We start from the raw sequence: 19,713 nt of genomic DNA on the forward strand, positions 1-19,713 counted from the left end.
CAAGCCCTCTACCACTGATCCACAACCCCCCAGCCCCTGGAATCATTTTTAATATTTGCTAAAACAAGGAAGGTACCAGACTTTCTGCAACTCTGTCTTGGGTATTTTTTCAGTGAATAATTTTCCGTTAAGCATATTGAGTAAATAGAGAGTGAGGAGAGAGGAGGAAGAGTCCTCCTGTCTCCTCTGTGCAACTCCAGCATGCCCACACCCACTTCAGTGTGGCTCCTCCCCAGTTTCCACAGCCCTAGAGCACAGTGATGCAGACGAAGCACACAAGTTGGAAATGTCCGATGTCAGAAGAATGGGACAGTAGTTTAGGGAATTACGGTTCACATTTGATTAAAGCAAAGTTTTTCTTTATGCGGGGGAGGGGCTAGTCTCCATAAAACGTGTATAAGAATACATTTTAGTGTTTGTTAATATGTTTTTGGATTTAATAAATGGTAAGATTTTAATGTATATATTCTTTCGTTTTGCAAAGAACAAAAACTTGGAAAGTAAAGTGCTTTTTATTTCTATTGTTTCCTCACTCTTAAATGGCTTTTAAATTTCAAAAGCTGAGCTGTTTTATAAAAATCTCTCTGTGTATGCCAGGTAGAGTGGTGCACACCTGTAATCTCAGCGGCTTGGGAGGCTGAGGCAGGAGGATTTCGAGTTCAATGCCAGCTTCAGCAGTGGCAAGGCACTAAGCAACTCAATGAGACCCTGTTGCTATACAAAATAGGGCTGGGGATGTGGCTTAGTGGCTGAGTGCCCCTAGTTCAATCCCCAGGACCAAAAAATAAAAATAAAAAAAATCCCTCTGTGTAGCATATAATAATTATGAGTTACTTAAGATAGTATACATCATCTTCTAAAGGAAAAAAAAAGATAACGTGTGTTCCTTAGTCCTGCGCATCTCTTGTAGCCAAGCAAACTGTCAGAACTCTACAGCACATTGAAGTCCCCACAGGGCTGGACTTGCATTTACTTCTTCCTGTGCTTGGAGGTGCTGTGTAACGTTTTAGCCATTTTACCAGCAGTGGGCCCAAGAGATTCCTACTCCCACATGAGACCTCTGGGGGCAAAATAGAGGAATGAATGAATTAATAAATAATAAATCAATAGCTTGACAAAGTGAATTCATGTCCCTCCTGAGAAACACCTAAGACCCTCTTGTAGAGGCAGTGACTCTGCTTCAGGTACCGGAGTGCATCCTTCGGAAACAGGTTTTCCTCTTACTTTCTGTAGTCAGACAGCCATCAGCCTACAGTGGGGTACCTCAGAGTCACGGACTAAGGAATGCTGGGGAGCTGCTTGGAGTCCTGCTTCTTCAGAACAGGAGGTGTCAGGTAGCTGGTGTAGCTCTTGCTCCCAAGTTCAGGGTTAGTCTTACAGCCTTCATGAAGGTGCATTAAAGGAAATTCTTAGCAGCTTTATCAAGTTATTCTCAGCTCAGGTTCTCTTTCTGAGACAATTTATGGGTTTTTGCTAATACACCCAGTATCTTTTCTATCTCACTTTCCAGGTAGAATGCTTAGTGAAAAGGGAGTATATAGCTCTCTTGGACTTGGGTGTGATGTTCAGGTATTGATTTTGGGGGAAAATTTGCAGATTGCAATAAAAAGGTAAGAAGGTGCTAGCATCAGGAGAGCCCATGTTTGGAAAGTGCACTAGAGAGGCGACCAGGGTGTGACCATACTACATTCGCTAAAGGGATAAATTAGGTCCATGATCAAGGCTGCAACTCAGCCATCTTGGCAGAGACAGGAATACAGAACAGGTTTTCCAGTAAAGATGTGTGGCCCTCCATGACATTCGCAGGAGACCTTACAGAGTGGTTGAGAATGTTGTATGACTGAAGGGAACAGACACAGGATGAAAAAAGAAGCCTGTCAGACTTTCAAAATTCTACAGGCAGGAAACGGGCTGATAGAGCCACTTGGTTGCACATAGGTGCTCTGTTCAAGAAGAGGAAGGATGACTCCTAGGCAGAGTTGACCTTCCCCAGTGTAGAAGGCCAGCAAGCCCTAGACCCAGAGGCTAGAGCACTGTTCTCAGCTCTCACCACCTAACGGAATTTGCCCTACTGACTTTTAGACTTGCCTGGGACTATTGCCTATCCCACCATTGTGCTTTGGAGACCGATGACTTGTTTTCTACATCCACAAGCTCGTCAATGAGGAATTTTGCCCAGAAAGGACTGTGCCCAGAGTCCATCCATACCTGGTGTAAATAGTGTGGATTATGAGAGTCCAGACCTCTGAGCTGGTGCTTTTTAGATGAAATTTGGGATTTAGTATTGAGGCTGTAAAGGGCTCAGACGTTTGGGATGGGATATTGGGGTGGGGTGAATGTATTCTGCATGCGAGACAGACGTAAATTTTGGGAGGCTAGAGGGCAGAATGTGATGGATTCAGAGATGGCCCCTAAAGCACATGCCCACCTGAAATCTGTGGGTGTGATCTTCCTTAAGGAGGGCTCCTTTTATTTTTTCTCTACAAACCTATTATCTTAGCATGATTTATATTACCTTTTTTATGTTCTGAAAACGTGCTTTTGGCATGTTTATACTCATTATGTGTCCCCATTTCTTTTTATATTTTCTGAAATAAGATTTCATGACAGCTCCTTTACAAACTTTTAAAGCAGACCTCCAAGCTCCACGTAAGACTGTTGTCTGTGCCTCTCATTTTACAAAATATTGTTATTTCATTATTCATGTTTTGTGTTTTATAATCGACTCTCAGTTCTTCACATAATAATTGCCAAATGTTACATTAAATGTAGATTTTTAGAATAACTTAAAAATTCGGTTGATAACATGGAAGAGACAAGTCAGTATTCAGTGGTTAAGAGTGCTTTTCTTCTGTGAAGACATACTGTCACCTCACAACATTACTTCTGAAATGTTTCCGAGAAGATATTCCAACATTTTTATTGTGAGATATAGCAGAGATACTGAAAAGTGTAAGTGCATAAAACAGAAAATACAAGTAAATATACAATTTTATAAAATAAATGCCCATCTCCCAGGGTCAAGATAGAGAATGTGGTTCAGAAGCTCTCTTCATGGTCAAAGTTCCTTTTATTTCCTTAGAAATAAGCACTCTTCTGGCTTCTTAAACAAACTTTTTTCCTTCCTTCCTTCCTTCCTTCCTTCCTTCCTTCCTTCCTTCCTTCCTTCCTTCCTTCCTCCCTCCCTCCCTCCCTCCCTCCCTTCCTTCCTTCCTTCCTTTCTTTTCCAGTACTGAGGATTGAACTCAGGGGCACTCAACCACTGAGCCACATCCCCAGCACTGTTTTGTATTTTCTTTAGAGACAGGGTCTCACTGAGTTGCTTGGTACCTCACTTTTGCTGAGACTGGCTTTGAACTTGGGATCCTCCTGCCTCAGCCTCCAGAGCCACTGGGAGTGATCACAGGTGTGCACCACCATACCTGGCTTTGATTTTCATATATCTGTGAAGTTATTTTTCTTGTGGTCTACTTCAGCAGCCTTTTTGGCATTATTGTTTTCTTTTTAGATACGGTGTTTTTAAAATGTTTTTTAATGGATAATGACTATTTATGAGACATAGGGTGATGCTTTGGTATGTGTCCCTGGTGGTATGCTTCTCTTAGGATTAACTTTTCCCCATTTTCTTGAGCTTTGCCACCTACAGTTGCATACATAAGCGTAATTCAGCTTTTCCTGTTTTCACCTGTTTATATACTAAAATCCTACTGGCTTTAAGTCTTTAACATGACTCCACAGTCAGATTCATCTGTGTTGCCCGCATTCATTGCTTTTCAGTACATCATCTTTTGGGAACATACTGCAGTGTGTTTCCATTCTTGGTGGACCTTGGGTAGTTTCAGTTTTTTTGCTGTTAAAAGTGCTGCTGCTACTAACATTCATGAACATGCATTCTTCTGCTGTAAGCCCTATAGAGTAAGGTATCTAGGGATGGGATTACTTGGCTGTGGCATTCACTAAATTTACTAGATGATAGGAAACTGTTTTGTAAAGCAGTTGTACCATTTTAGCATTCCAGCATCACTATAAAGAATAGTTCCCATCCTTAGGAGCACTTCATAAAAATTGGTTCTCGTTGCAGTTTTAGTTACCCTTTGCCAGATTAATAGTAAGAATAAAAAAAAAACTGTGCAAATATATGTTCACTGTTTAGATTTATCTTTTTTACTAACTCTGCAAATCTTTTGTCTGGTCTTCTCAGCAGTCTTAGATACTTACATATTCTGGATGCTCATTCCTTGGCCCTTAGGTTTTGCTGGCATCCTTCTCAATCTGTGGCTTGACTGTGTTCACTCAGTGGTGGAATTTTGAAAACAAAATAGTTGTTGGTTTTGCCTGGTAAAGTTCGTCTGCGGTATTAGCCTCTGTATACTGCTTAAGAAATCCTCCTCAAGGAGATGACTCGCCTTTCTCTGTATGTTTTAGAAGCTGAATAGTTTTTCCTTTGGCTGCTTCCTGTGCTGCTGCTGTTTGTAGTGCTGGGGATTGTACCTCAGGCCTCGCACCTGCTATGCCTAAGCCCCATGGTGAGCTGCACCCCCAGGCCAGGTTGTTTTGGTGCAGGGTGTGGCAGCTTTCGAATCCCATTTCCTATACCAATTGCTGTAGTGCCTTTGCAGAACAGACTGTTCATGAATGCCTGGGGTCACCTGTCATGGAGCAGGCATTCCTATGTGCAAGTGCTGTTTGGGGTTCCCTCTCTGGTCCCTCTGTTTCTCTATTCCTGACCAAATGACAAACTGTTTTGATTGACATGCCTTTGTTTATGTAGAAATCAGTATTGGGCACCACACCCTTTCTTCCTTGTATCCCTTAAAAGCATTTTGGTTTTTCTTGGCCATGAATCTAACATACCTCTTAATTTCTTAGTTATTCTCAAAAACTTCCCCATAAAACCAGGCGTGGTGGCACATACCTGTAATCCCAGCAGCTCAGGAGGTTGAGGCAGCAGGATCCCAAGTTCAAAGCAGCCTCAGCAACTTAGAGAGACCCTGTCTCAAAATATACAATTTTAAAATGTAGGGGAGTTGGGGCCGGGGATGTGGCTCAGTGGTTAAGTGCCCTGAGTTCAATCCCTAATACCAAAAAAAAAAAAAAAAAAAAAAAAAAAAGTTCCCCATAGAGATTGCATAACTCTTGGTAGAGCAATACTTAGATGTTTAAAAAATGCTACTGTAAATATCTTTTGCAAAAGACTCATTTCCTGTCTCTTCATGGTTGATGTAAAAAAATAAAATTTATTTTTGTAAACTGAATCTATAATATAATGAGAACTTTGTTATTTGTTTCTATTCCTTGCATCATTTTTTTTCTTTGTCTTCTCTACTAAACAGAGATCACCAGTTTATTGTTAAAAAGAAGCTACAACTGCAGTTGTAGCTCAGTGGTAGAGTGCTTGCCTAGCATGTGTGAAGCACTGGGTTTTGTGTTCAGAACCACACAAAAAAATCAATGAATAAAATAAAGGTATTATGTCCATCTTTAAAAAAAAATTAGAAGGATGTAATAATAATGGACATCGTGCTTTTGTTTCCGTTGTGAAAGGCAAAACTTTGAATAGTTCATCATTTATATATCCTATGAGTTTTTATAGGAACCCTTTAATATATTAAGGAAAATTTTTTGTATTCCTGTTTTGCTAAAAGTTATTTTCAAATCATGAATATTTGCAAATATCTTTTCTAAGTGTGTTCATGACTTTTCATGGTTAAACTTTTATGTTTTAGTATATTAATGGCCTTCCTGATGCCATACCAGGGAAGGCCCCACATGATCATGGTATCCTACTTGTTTTAGTCAGCATTTTTGCTGTTGTAACCAAAGTACCTAACAAGAAGGAAAAGTTAATTTGGCTCCCAGTTTCAGAGGTTCAGTCCATAGATGGCTGACAGCATAGCTCTGGGCCTGAGGTGAAGCAGAGCATTTTGTCTTGAAGGGTGGCAGAGGAAAAACAGCTCAGCACCAAGAAGCAGAGAGAGCTCTGCTCACCAAGGACAAAATATAAATCCCATAGGCACACCCCCAGAGACCTCCTCCAGCCACACCCCACCTGCTTATATTGACCTCCTAGGTAACCCATATCAGTGGTGAATGCACGGATCAGGCCTCATTCCTTGATCATTTCACTTCTGAACTTTCTTAGATTGTCTCACATGTGAGCTTTTGGGGCACCTCACATCTAAACCATAATACCACCCATTTGTGTATTATCAGATTTCCTTGTGCCTATATTTCTGTGACCGTTTTCTATTGGTTTTATGTGCATGAAATTAAATTGCAATTTGTCTTTCCATGCCCTTCTTTTGGAGTTGAGTATCAAAAGTATGTAGTCTCATGAAACATTGGTGAATCTTGTCTCATTTTGTCTTCTCTAAATGTTTTTTAATTGAAAATTTTTTATTCTTTGAACATTTACTCATCGAGAAGACAGTGTGAGCCTGAACTCATCACTGTGGAAAGATATAGCAGATTTTATTTCTTTGATTGCTATAGGGCTGCTCTGCTCAAGGTTGTGTTTTGTTGTTGTTGTTTTTGTTCTTTTTAGTGAATCAATTTTGCAAAGTTATAATTTTAAAGATACTAATCAGCTATATCCAAATTTTCAAAAATTTTCATAAGTTTGTTAGTGTTTTCCTATTATCTCTTACATATAAATGTGGTATTTATCTTTTTCATCTTGTCATAATTATTTCTGCCCTGATTTTGATCAGTCTTCCAGTAAGTTTGCTACCATTCTTAGGCTTTTGGAAATACCCACTTTTGTTTTAATTGGTTTTTCATATCTTATACTATTTTCTGTTTCATTAATGTTAACCTTACTTTGTATTTTTTTTCTTATTTTTGTAGATCTATTTAATTGTATCTTATCTCTTGAGGTAGATGCTTAATTGATCAGTTTTCAGCTTTTTTTCTTTCTTTTCGAATATATATAATTGAGGCTATAAATTTCCCTATAAGTTCTAATTTGGTTGCATCCCAAAAGTTTTCATGTATAGTCTTTTTAATGTTATCAGGTTCAGAATATTTTAATTTTCACTGTGATTTTTATTTTTCCTATGGTTATTGCAAAGTTTTTTCTTAGTTTACAAGCATAGTTGAAGTTTCTAGTAATTTCTCTGTTCATTTTTAGCTTATTTGAATTTTTCTCAGAAACCATACCCTTTCCATTTAAGGTAAGGAAGCTGTCAGAGTAGTTCTGAGGCTCAGTGCTGTGTGTTGGAGAGCAGCTTGGGTTCTGACCTGTGGGCCAGTGGCCCTGTGTGCAGTGAGGCTGGGATTTTCAGTCTCTATCTACCTGTACTGGTTTTCCTCTGCCTTTCTAGCAGTTGCTGAGACTGGTGTTAAAATTTCCCATCAGTATTATAAGTGTGTCTTGTTTTTTGTTTGTTTGTTTTTTCCTTGGAATTCTGTCCATTTTTGATACTATGTATTTTGTTGCTTTGATTTTTGGATGCACACAAATTTCAATGGTTATCTGTTCCTGGTGAATTGAGCATTTTCTAATTATAAAGTGACTTCCTTTGTCTCTACTAAAGCTGTTTGCATTAAATTCTACTTTGTTTTGTGTTAATGTAGCAATTATGCCAGCTGTCTTTAATTTACTTGGCATATTCTCTTCCATCTTTTTACTTTCAGTTTCTCTGTATATTTATTTTTATGTTTCTCTTATAATTAGCAAAAAGTTTAATTTTTATCTACCATGATAATTTTTGACTAGAATACTTAGTGCCTATACAGTCATTGCAATATTTTCATATTTGTAGTTTAAATCTATTATTTAATTTTGTACCTTCGACTTGACTTGCCTAGTCATTATTTTTGTTCTTTCTTGCCATTTTCTTTAATTTTAAAAAATGATTCCACTTTGTCTCTAGTAGTTTGGAAGTTGTATAAGCAATTTCTGCTTTTAGTAGTTACTATAGAAATTAAGCACATTATATTATCAGACCTACACTTAATCACCTCTTTTTACATGTCACCTTATAGTTGTTTAACTCCGCCTCCCCCTTCTGCATTTATGCCATTTTTGTTTTCTTATTTTAATTCTGTAATTCCAAAGATATTGTTTATGCACTCCTTATCAGTCTGGGTTATCTGCATTTTTGTTCTTAATTTCTTCCTGTATCTCAGACCTCCCATGTGGAATAATTTTCCTTCTGTCAGAAAGGTATTCTTTTTGTATTTTGTTTAGTGCTGGATTTTGTTGGAAACTTTATTTTGCTGGTCTTCCCTCTTGAAAAATTGCTTGACTGGTCTAGAATTCAAGCTTCTCACTTTATTTTGCTTTCTTTTGGCTTTGATTCTTGCCACAAAGTGGGTGTCTTTTAAATCTTGACTCCTATATACCAACCTTTCCCTTCCAGCTGCCTTTAGAGCTTCTCTCTACTATCTCTGTTCTACACTGAACTACAGTGTGTCTAGTGTTATGCTTGCTTGAGATTCATTGGACTTCTTGAATCTGCAGATAGATTTCTTTCATTCATTCTAGAAAATTCTCAGTCATCATCTCTTGAGATATTGCTCTTGTATCATTCTATCCCCTGTTTTGAGAGCATCAACTTGATGTTTGTTAGATATCCTTACCATATCCTGTGTTTCTCTTATTTTTTTACTACTTTTTTTGCTTTCACACTTTATTCCATGTCATTCACGCTGGCCTGTCTTCCAAGTCACTGATGTAATTTTTGGTGATGCCTAATTAACTCTAAAACTAATTATCCTTTCATATCTCCTATTAGTTCAACAATTCTGTTGGTTTCTTTGTTGTAGGAATGTAGTTGCCTATTCTGTGCAGATATTTTTCTAATTTTTCTTATGCATCCAAATGTTTTATGGTCCGAACCTGCTACCTTTGTAATGTCTGATACCTTTTCAGTCTTTCTCTGAATATTATTATTCTGGCTCTTGCTTGTTGTGTCATTCCTTTGTTGTGTGCCATGTGGTAATGTTCATGTTTATTGTGATAGTAGTTTTTTTTTTTTTTGTAGTATTTGAAATACTAATTATAAAGATGAAAGTATATTTTCCAAGACTTACAGACTTGCTTCTGCTGGGTTCTTGGAGATAGCCCCTGGCTTGGAGTATCTTCATCCAATTTAAAGATGTAGTCACAGAATTACTTAGGAGATGTGAACCTGACTGGACCACCACATGGAGTTCATTGTCTTTTGATTTTCATTTAGTTTGAGGGCACAGCCCTTCCTGCCCCAGCTTGTTGTGAGAAGGGAGCATTCTTGTTAACCTCGCCTTCTCTGGGCTTTCACTTATGCTCCCTTGCCTAGTTAGAACACTGATTTAAAAAAAAAAAAAAAAAAAAAAAGTTTCAGTGTGTAGAGGTTGACGTGTGGTCCTGGGGCAGAGGAGATTATGTGATCACACTTTTCTGAGTTCCTGATTTTCCTTTGAATTTAGCCTAGATATTCAATGCTATTTAGTTCTTTCTTTCTTTTTTTTTTTTTTTGAAGATTATTATTATTTTTTTTTATTGGTTGTTCACAACTTTACAAAGCTCTTGACATATCATACTTCATACATTAGATTGAAGTGGGTTATGAACCCCCAATTTTACCCCAAATGCAGATTGCAGAATCACTTCGGTTACACATCCACAATTTTATTTCTTTTAAGAAATTTTTTAAAAGGCACAATGGCCCATGTCTATAACCCCAGCAACTCAGGAAGTTGTGGCAGGAGGACCACAAGTTCTTGGAAAACCATTTCTCAAAAATAAAATAGAAATAAAGGAGGGCTGGGATCGTGGCTCAGAGGTAGAGCACTCGCCTACCTTGTGTGAGACACTGGGTTTGATCCTCAGCACCACATAAAAATAAAATAAAGATATTGTGTCCACCTATAACTGAAAAATTAATATTAAAAAAAAAGAAACAAAGGAAGGGGTTGGGGATGGAGCTCAGTGGGACAGCACTCCTGATTCAATCCCCAGTACTAGAAAGTAAAAATAAATATGTGATAAATTTACATAGTTTTTTTTTATTGTTTTACCTGGATGCATTTGTTCAAATAAAATAACATTATTTCCCAAGATGACAGATTTTTCTTGAAATTTTTATGTGAAGTTATACAAATTTGAATTAAAATTGTGTAGTAACTTTCATAGCAGTACTTTCCAAGGCCACAGTTTTAAGGTACCAAATGTGATAAACTTTATCTTTGAGAATGCAAAAAGCTTTCTTTTAAAGATAAAGTGCAACTAGATCATAGAAAGCTTGGGAAATTCAAGCTTTTAATAGTCTGATAAACCAACAGTGATTTATCTATCTGATAAATACTGTCCATCAACAAAAAGGAATGAACTATTGATACAAGCAAAAACTTGAGGCATTCTCTTAGTCCATTTAGGCTTCTATAACAAAATACATAAGAGTGGGTAATTTATACAAAACATAAATTTATTTCTCATATTTCTGAAAGCTGGAAAGTATAGGACCAAGGTGCCAGTTGATTCAGTGTCTGTTGAGGGCCACTCTCCACTTCTAAGATGGCTCCTCTTTCTGTGTCCTCTGGAGGACAGCTGTGTGTTTGCACACATGAGAATGCAAGAGAGTAGAGAGGGCATTAGCTATCCCCTGCAGTCCCTTGAGGAGATGCCACGACCAGCACGGAACAATCTAGCAGTTTCTGGTGAGAGGCAAAGGGTGATAAGAAAAAGATTCACAAACACAGATTTTGAAGATAATAGCTGGGGTCAGGTGGAGAATTTCTCTCTGATAGAAAAGCAGGTCTAAAGGGTTACCCCAGCAATCTTTATTTATATATGTCTCATCAGATTAAAGACTATGCAAGCATTACTCTTTGTATTCATGAAAGTTTCAGAGTTAGCAACATTATGCAGTTTATTCCACAGTTACATGCTACAGTTGTAATGTGCGATATTAGGAGCTTTGTGTAGCTCTCAGGAAAGTCCATTGTTTCAAGTTAGCAGGCAGGTTCAGGTACAGTGGAGCTTAGTGAAACATTGTGGTTGTCTAGCAAGAGAGTTCCTTTATTCCCAGGAGCTGAGTGCTGAGACCAAAGTTGAGGCTGATAAGACTCTAGCAGAGCCTCCTCATGCAGGGCATTACCGCAGCAGCTAGGCATCCTGCACCTCTGCACAGAAACTTTCCCAGACCCCAAGCCACAGCCTGAGGTCATCAGAGACCTCCATCTCAGACAGAGCTCCTCCATTCTCTGTCACCACTCTCCACACGGAGGGCTCCATCCCGGGGGCCTCCTCACTACCTCTTAAAGGTCTTTTCTTTTAATATCACTGTACTGGGGACCAAGATCCAATATGAAATTTTAAGAGGGCACAAATGTTCAGACCACAACAGTTATGATGCTGTGGGTTAAACTCAGTCTCAAAAGGTCACATGCTGCATGATTACTTCATGATACTGTCTTGAATTTACCAGATTGTGATGGTGGTGTTTGGTTGAGGCTCAGATCCTAGGAAACAGATTTGGGATCCAGGCAGATGGAAGAAGTTTCAAAGCCTGGTTGGGATAGTAGACATGCTTCATTTGTAGGTAGCAGCATCCTTAGCCCCCAGCTTCAGCCCCCTGAGTCTTTCCTTAGGCATTTTTTATGTGCCGGCCAGACAAAGAAGGCACAGTGCAAATAGGTGGGCTCATGCTCTCAAGCAAAATCAGGGTGTTCATGTCCTCGGCTGCATGCTAAAAACATAGTCCACCTGGAAGCCTAGGTGAGGGTGCCTACCATTCATGCCACCGTGGGCCTGCCTACAGTGGAGAGCCAGTCAGTCTTTTCCCAGCACAGGTGCTAGAAGGGTGTGATTGCTGAGGTATCGTCCACTGGTGGTTCCACATATGTATGCAAGATGCTAAAGCTGACCATATGAGCAGTGATGTCTGGGTTTGATTATGGTGCATAGCTCCCCTGCATCATTAGGGACCTGGTTTCAAGAAAGACCTCACAGGCATTCTCTGTCCTATTCGTGTAACTTCTCCTGAGTTCTAAGTAATTTTAAAATAAGAAATCATAACAATATAGACCACCCTCAGCCTTGGTCCAGGAGAGTTAGTGCCCAGCCCAGAGGCTGGCACCTAGCTCCCTGGAGTCAGAGTGAATTTCCGTGTGGCCCAAGGCTGCACTCTTCACCACCTACTTTTGAGTTTTCTCATCTGTTCTTCATGTGATGAAGACTTTTAGTGGTACCCTTTATTCACATTTTCATTTTCTGCAGCTCCAGTTACCCATGATCAACCACAGCCTGAACATATTAAATGATACACTGAGATATTCAGAGAGAGCACATTCATATAAATTTTATTACGACATATTGTTAATAATTTTTCTACTTTATTCATAGTCACTGTTGTGAATCTCTTACTGTGCTTACTTGTGTACTTTGTTGGTGGTGTATATGTAGGGAAAATGTAGCATCAGGTCATGGTACTGTTTTCATTTTCAGGTATCCACTGGGGTTCTTGGCTTGCTTGTTTGTTTGCAGTGGATACAAGCCCACTGGAGCTCACTACACCTCCGGACATCTCCCTGTCTTCATTTCAGTCACCTGACACATGTAGCATTACATGCATGTGTAACTGAGGCACCCAACACACCTTCTGAGCTCTGAGCTTTGCTGGCCACTGGCTTCCAAACACCTGTGTGACAGGCCCCGCCCTCCCCAACTAGCTCAGGGGCCACCTTTTCTGCAATTTTTTTGCTGGCTGTTGAGACCAGTGACTGCTTCCAGCCCATGAACGTTGCTCTCAGTTCCCACTTTTGCACATCACTCCTGACCCTCAACTTGACCTCCCAGCACCTGGCATCTGACAGGCCTTGCTGAGGCTCACAGGGATTGAGTCTATTTTCAGTCTAGATCTTGGAACTAGTACATGTCAAAATTAGGGATCAATATGAGTCATTCTGAACATCAAGAGTGTAGAGGTCACCTACTCTTGCTTTCTTCCCAGGACATGGAAGTCTGCAGTGGAGTTAGCAGGAGGTCTTGATCCCTCGGATTTTGGAAGGAGGGGGCAAAGGAGCCTGGCATTGCTCAAACTCTGGCTGGAGATGGGTGGGTCACAGTGCGCATTGACGGGAGAAGATTTCCTCCCTACCGAGAAGGAGAAGATTCATTTGTTTTCATTTTGTTTGACCAGGAAAGGGAGGAAGTGGGCATGTTAACCTTCCCGGTGCAGTGTTCACAGGTTAGTCAGCCCATAGGCACCTGAGCGCATCTGTTTGAAGGCCAGGAGGTGACCTAAACAAGACCTAGAGATTTATACGCTGTCTTGCTGTGGTTGTACTGGGTGACTGACCCTGTGAAAATGCTTTGGTGCCATCTACTGCTGTCCATGGGTGTTTGTCTCCAGAGTATAAAAAAGCCATCATAGAATGAAAGCTTTGGGGAAATTTTCAGATTAAATGGCATATGTGTCCTCGTGGCCTTAAAATTTACAGGAAAAGTTTTGAATGCTTTTAGTAAAAGTTCTGATTGAAATAGCTTCTGTTTTCTTTTGCTCAAATCAGAATCTGCATGTACATTATTTCAGATGGATTATTTCCCTAAGGAGATGGGCTATGGGGCTGGGCTTACCTGGAGGTGATGAGGGTTGAGCTTAAATGCAATGAGCATTCGGGGGCCTATGTGGGAGCCCAGTGTGTGGACTAGGGACGCGCACTGCAAGTGTATCTGGAGTCTGGGTGACCTCCTCAGACGTTTTTGTAGCGATAGGGTTAGCCTATTTGGAGAACAAGAACCATTTTGAAGGCGTTCCTTCATTCTAAAATTTACTTCATGTATTCTAACTGTAGCAAAATCCAGATTCATGCATGTGATTATTTATAACATCCCTGAACACACTATTATTTAGGGTAATTCATTTCATTTTTCTGATTAGATAGCATTAAAAGTCATAATTGCATCCTGGTTCAGTTAACCATCTTAAATTACAAATGAATTCCACTTACTGGAATAGGTCTGTTGGTAACAGTTTCACAGTTGCTATATCAGCAGTGGAATGAACCTAAACTGTAATTGATATCTATTATCATGTAACCTAGTTCTGTAATCCTTCTCAGAATAGTAGCATGTGTGTTTCTGGAAGTCACAGACCATATCACAGTTTGGCACTTTTATCACAGTTGGAGAGAATTCTAGGATTTAAAATTCTAAAAAATTAAGAACATTCTTAAAATGTAAATGCAGCAAGTTGTGAATCAGTCTGCCAGCTTAGTGATTAAGTTGGAGCGTCTTAGAGATTTTTAACATTAAAAACGAATTACTCCATTAGCATTTAATCAAAATACACAAAATGGATCACAGTATATGTGAATCTTGAACACCCTATGTATGATTAATGTCTTGGTTGAGGAAAGATAAAGTTTACGCTGCTTTTCATATAAACTGTAAGCAGTCATTCTTCTTATTTTTTATTTCTCTAGAGATATTCTGTCTTCTCTTTTCCAGTAGAAGCTTCTGCTTTGAATGGTCTCTGAAGGGTATTTGTATTCAACCCCAAATGTCCCAGTGGTGATTATGTATAATATTATATTCCATGAAATAATAAATTTCCTCCACTCTTTAACAGAAGTTAATTTATTAAACCATAAATTGTTCATGAAGAGGAACCTGAAGGTGCTGCTTTGGTTTCCAACAGACTCCAAGCTCTTCAAAAGTGCCTATCCGGCTAAGGACAGGAATCCATTTGCATTATAATAGCTATGGCAGGCTGACATTTGCCAAAATAATTTGACCAGAATCCAAAAGGGCACAACACACCTTAGTTTTCCAAAGTGCAGATCTCTGGGCCAAAAGATCAGAGCTAGGGAAAGCTTCACAGGTGTCCGGTTTCTTTGCCACCCACTTCCTGCTCTATGTCGATATACAACTAAATATATATGTATATGTATGTATATAATGTGTGTGTATGTGTGTGTGTGTATGATATATATTTTTCTTTTCTTTTTTTTTTTTTTTTTAATCCACAACTGTTCGTCCTACCTGGTTGATTTTGCTATGGTTTCATCTGGAAGCACTGGAATGGATGGCCTCCAGGCCTTCACTAAAGAGGCTACAGAAGCACACACACTAACACTGCACCACATAGACTGTGGGCAGGCACTGTTTCTCTCACATGTCACTTAGAACATTTAGCCCTGCCTAGTCTGACTCTATCAGAGAAACTGCGGATACTCAGACCATTTTTGACCTACCAAAATGGCAATCCACATGGTTCAGACTGTTAATAAACACACACTTGACAAATACTCTTTGGGAATCACAGTCACAAGAAGTCTATAAGTTAAAGAGCAGTAAATAATCGTAATTTATTTATTTGTCCATAAAGTCACATCTTAAAAATTATAGTTGGAAAGAAAATCTGGAACTGACAATTACACACACCTTTCAAACCAGCCCCTCAACATCCTTAGCTACTCACTGTCCTGTTAGAACAGTGAAACAAACTAATGAAAGACAACAGCCACTAAGCAAGGTGACTCAAAATGACTTTCCAGGAAGGATCAGTGGCATCCAGTCAACAGCCCATAGCCACTCACATGCATGCTACCTAAATCTCTGTGCTTGAGGTCTCCCATGTCACATGGGCCACACAAAATCTCTCTTCATTCGGTGTGATGAACCAATGCATTTCCATACAGCCAGCATCCAGTGGAGGGCTCCACACAGGAAAGGCTCCACACACATGAGGATGTTGTTGTCAAGGGCTGTGAGGCCACAAGACGGTTCAGCATGGAATTAGGATAAGGGGAGATTTGCAGAAAGAAAAAGAAAAGCATTTTTCTGTGGACACTGCTTTCATTTGGGCTTTGGAGAAATTCTATGATTAAGAAAAATAAAATGAAGGCCATGTAGTATTTATGTGGTGCTGAGGATCGAATCCAGTACCTTATCATGTGCCAGGCAAGCACTTCACCACTGAGCCACAACTTCAGCCCCCAGTTGTGGATTTTAAATCACAATCTTATACACAATCTATACACCTTTAAAATATATAATATTTAAAATAACCAAGAGTGGCATAACTGATTCCTTTGTATTGATCCTGTCATTACTTGTTTGTTCTAGTATTTTACTGTTAAGCACCTGGAACTCAGGAGACAGTCAATTAATAGCTGTAAAATGAGTGGATAAATCTTTAAGACCCATTTCACATTTATATTTGCAGTGATCACCACTTGATTTCCTCCATATGAATGAGCCTCGTGGTGATCTGTGCCTGAATGGGCCTTAAAGCCATCTGCCTCTCTGTTCCATCTGGTGTTGTTAACCACATGCAGTAAGGTGCTGCCCACTGCCTGTCACTGGCAAACACTATCAGGGATGTAAAAGCATTTTTCAATTTCAAGTCTACAGATCCATTTACTTTAAAGTCTAAAATCCAATATTATCTATATATTTTTATAAAAATTTAAAGATGCATTTAAGTGAGTATTTTACATGAAATCACAAGTATGAATGTATTGTGTGGATCTGCGTGCACTAATGACTGTGATGGTTTTATTTGGCAGTTTACGTGTGAACTTGGATATGGGCAAAGCAGCCTATGGATGGATGATCATGAAAGATGAGAATATCCCTGGTACAGTCGTTCGGACCAGCACTATACCAGAGGAACTGGGGCGCCTCGTGTACTTATTGACAGATAAAACAGGTACTCTGTAGTCTGTTTTCCATTGAGAGCATCAGAGCACATCCAGAAATGTTCCTGGTTTTACATGGACATGTGTGTGTTGTAAGAGAATGTTGAAGTAATATGTAGAATTTTCCAGACTCTGTCTTTGAAAGTTGTTCATACAACTTAATCTTCATCTTCTAATATGCACAGTATCCTTCAGGTTAGCAAAATGTTAAGTTCTTGGAACTTTAAGTGACCTATTTGTGTACTTTGAATTTTCTATAATTCTATAATTTTATAGGTTTTTTTCTAACAGTCTGTATAACAGTTTTTGAGAGCAAAAATAAAATGCACATTTGTTTCTCATAAATGGATACTTCTGAGCTTTTAGAAGAAAACAAGGCATGTGAATTTGGTATTCTAATAATATTCTTCTTAAGAGTTTTACTATAAACTATTTATCACACCCTACAACTCTGTGCCCAAAACACTGCTTATCTTTATTTTGCATTTTTTTCTATTTTTATAAAAAACTCACATTAGTCCATCAAATGCTAAATAAAAAGATAAATAAGTCTACTGCTATAATAAAAGGTATAGCTTAAGGGTAAAATTCGTCCTTAATTTATCAACTCATAATTTTAAATTCCTAATAATTATTCATGAACTAGAAATGAAAGAATACTTATATAATGTGATAAAGAAAATATTCCACATCATGTGTAATAATTACATAGTAGAAAAATTCTTGTAATCACCAGGAAGAAATGGAGAAATCTGTATACAACTATTACTTAGTATTTATTTTAGAAGATCTAGCCTTTGTAATAAGACAAGAAATCAAAATAATATGTACAACTAAAGGAAGAGAGCACGTGTTTGAAGATATAAGAGTGAACTGCAGAAATCAACTTATAGCTGCTAAGTCTTAAGAAATCAGTAAAGTGTCAGGTTGCAGATTAGGTTGTCAGGTTGTAACCCTGTGTAGCTGTGGAACACACTGGAGAATAAAACTCCTTTCACGGTGGCACCTGTAGAGCACATGGATATGAACCAGCAAGGGCATGTGTAAAAAATGTAACAGAAGATTTAAATAAATGGAAATTCAGTATTCTGTACGTGTAAGGTCTCATGGTAAATTTGTAAGCTTAGTGCCATTCAAAATCCACTTTTGGAGTTTTGGGGGGTTTTTGTTTTGTTTTGTTTTGTTTTGTTTTCTTTGGTATCAGGGATTAAACCTAGGGGCACTCAACCACTGAGCTAAGTTCCCAGCCCTCATTTATTTTTTTTATTTTGAGTTAGGGCCTTGCTAAAGTTGCTAAGGCTGGCCTTAAAAAATTGCAGTTCTCCTGCCTCAACCCCTCAAGCCACTGGGATTACAGGAGTGTGTCATTGGGGTTTTTATTTGAATTTCATTCAAGTTTATTTTCTGTGGTACATTGAGGTACCTGACCAAGAAAGGATAATGCTCATGACTCCAGATAACTCACAAATAACAATTGAGGGCCTTCTGATTCATGAAGGTAGAATGAGAACATGTATTAGGGTTTCCCTTCCCAACCTCATAGAGCTGACAGAAAAAAGTTTTAAAGAATAAATCTGTAAGGCTGGGGCAGTAACTCAATGGTAGACCACTTGCCTGACACTTGTTAGGTGCTGGGTTTGATTCTCAGCATCACATAAAAACGTAAAGATATTGTGTCTATCTATCTACCATCTAAAAATATCTTCTAAAAAAGAAAAAGAAATCTATTGCACTGATAACAAAAAAAAAAAAAAAAAAAAAGCAAAGTACAATTAGAGTCACAGAAATGGGTTATTTCTAGGAAAGTTCTAGAACCAATTTGAGGGAGAAGCCAAAACAAAGCAAACCGAAGCTCACCTTTGCTTCCACAGAGAGCCCACTCAGATGGAGGGAAAGCTCTCCAGAAGGGAGTCCTGGAGACATATGGCCAGAAAGCCTGTGGGAGGACATGGAAACTCGGAGGGTCCCAGACAGCACCAGTCTGCCCCTTCATGTCCATGCCTGTGAAGCTGATGACTGCCAGAGTCTACTGTGGGCCAGAACTGGAGCCGCCTTCTCCTCACTCGGAGGCCTGGGGAAGAATATGCTGATCGGCACATGAGTCCCTTGCATGAAACTCACAGACAGCACTTAGGAATGCCTGGAGAAAATCCTACTTTACAACCAGCCTTGTGCTGATTGATATATCAGTCAGAAGTGAAGATTGTACATTGTAAAGTCAGGGTAGCAATTTGAGCAAGCAGCCTGTTCCCAAAGAAAAATACATAGCAAACCCAAAGGAGCTTTGGGAAAATTTTTAGGATTTAGGAACATTTGGTTATATGAGTAGGCTGAATACACAATGAAGCTGCATTTTTACACACCACATCAGTAGACAAGACACTGGATATGGGAAATATCAGTGAGAGCACAGCATAACTAGAATGCAGCTAAAAGTAAGTTTTAACCCAGAAACGTGTCAACCAAAGGTAAAGCTCTTAAAGAAGACCAAAAGAGACAGGTAGGCACCCCCTCCATGCTGGAACTTCCCATGGAGAGGACCTAACAGGCACACATTTCATGAGTGGGGTTTTTAAGTACAGCAAACATATGGCAAAGCAGGGCTTCCTCTAGGCTTTGGTACCTTGTAAGATAAGTTTTGTAGTATTTATCAAATTGAAGTGTGTACCCCGCCATCCAGCAAGTTCACTTCTACTTCTGTTCCCTAAAGACATGTTTGCAAATCTATGCCACAAAATATACACAAGAATTTTCTTAGCATTATTTTGGTCAACTAAAGCAAACAACTAATTGTCTAAATATAATTAAAAAAAAAAAAAAAAACAGTTGGTCAGGAGTAGAATAGATAACCCGTGCCATGTCGTGCAGCTGAGTATTGAACAGCGTGACAGCTGAGCACAGGTCCTTAGGTGCTCACAGGTATATTATATATGATATATGATATTCACATATATCACAGGTATATTATATATTTTATATATATATATTATCAGGTATATTATATACCTCACAGGTATATTATATATAATATATGATATTCAGACATAATATCAAGCTAAGAAAAACACACAAGAAAAATCAATA

The 19,713-nt window shown here is 38.9% G+C and overlaps 1 protein-coding gene across 4 annotated transcripts in view; it reads left to right on the forward strand.

The window, feature by feature from the left end:
• The window catches only part of ATP9B (ATPase phospholipid transporting 9B (putative)), a 273,460-nt gene that overhangs the window by 188,357 nt on the left and 65,390 nt on the right, over positions 1-19,713 (forward strand). For all 4 annotated transcript variants that reach the window (XR_014018324.1, XM_081263198.1, XM_081263199.1 and 1 more), the window contains one exon: positions 16,498-16,640. Coding sequence is in view for 3 of the 4 variants with exons in the window: in XM_081263198.1 (XP_081119324.1) it covers positions 16,498-16,640 (143 nt within the window). In the remaining variant the exon portion in view is untranslated. The remainder of the gene's footprint in view (positions 1-16,497; positions 16,641-19,713) is intronic.

Source organism: Spermophilus citellus, assembly GCF_964194105.1.
Source record: "Spermophilus citellus genome assembly, chromosome: 12".
Classification (NCBI taxonomy): Eukaryota; Metazoa; Chordata; class Mammalia; order Rodentia; family Sciuridae; genus Spermophilus; species Spermophilus citellus.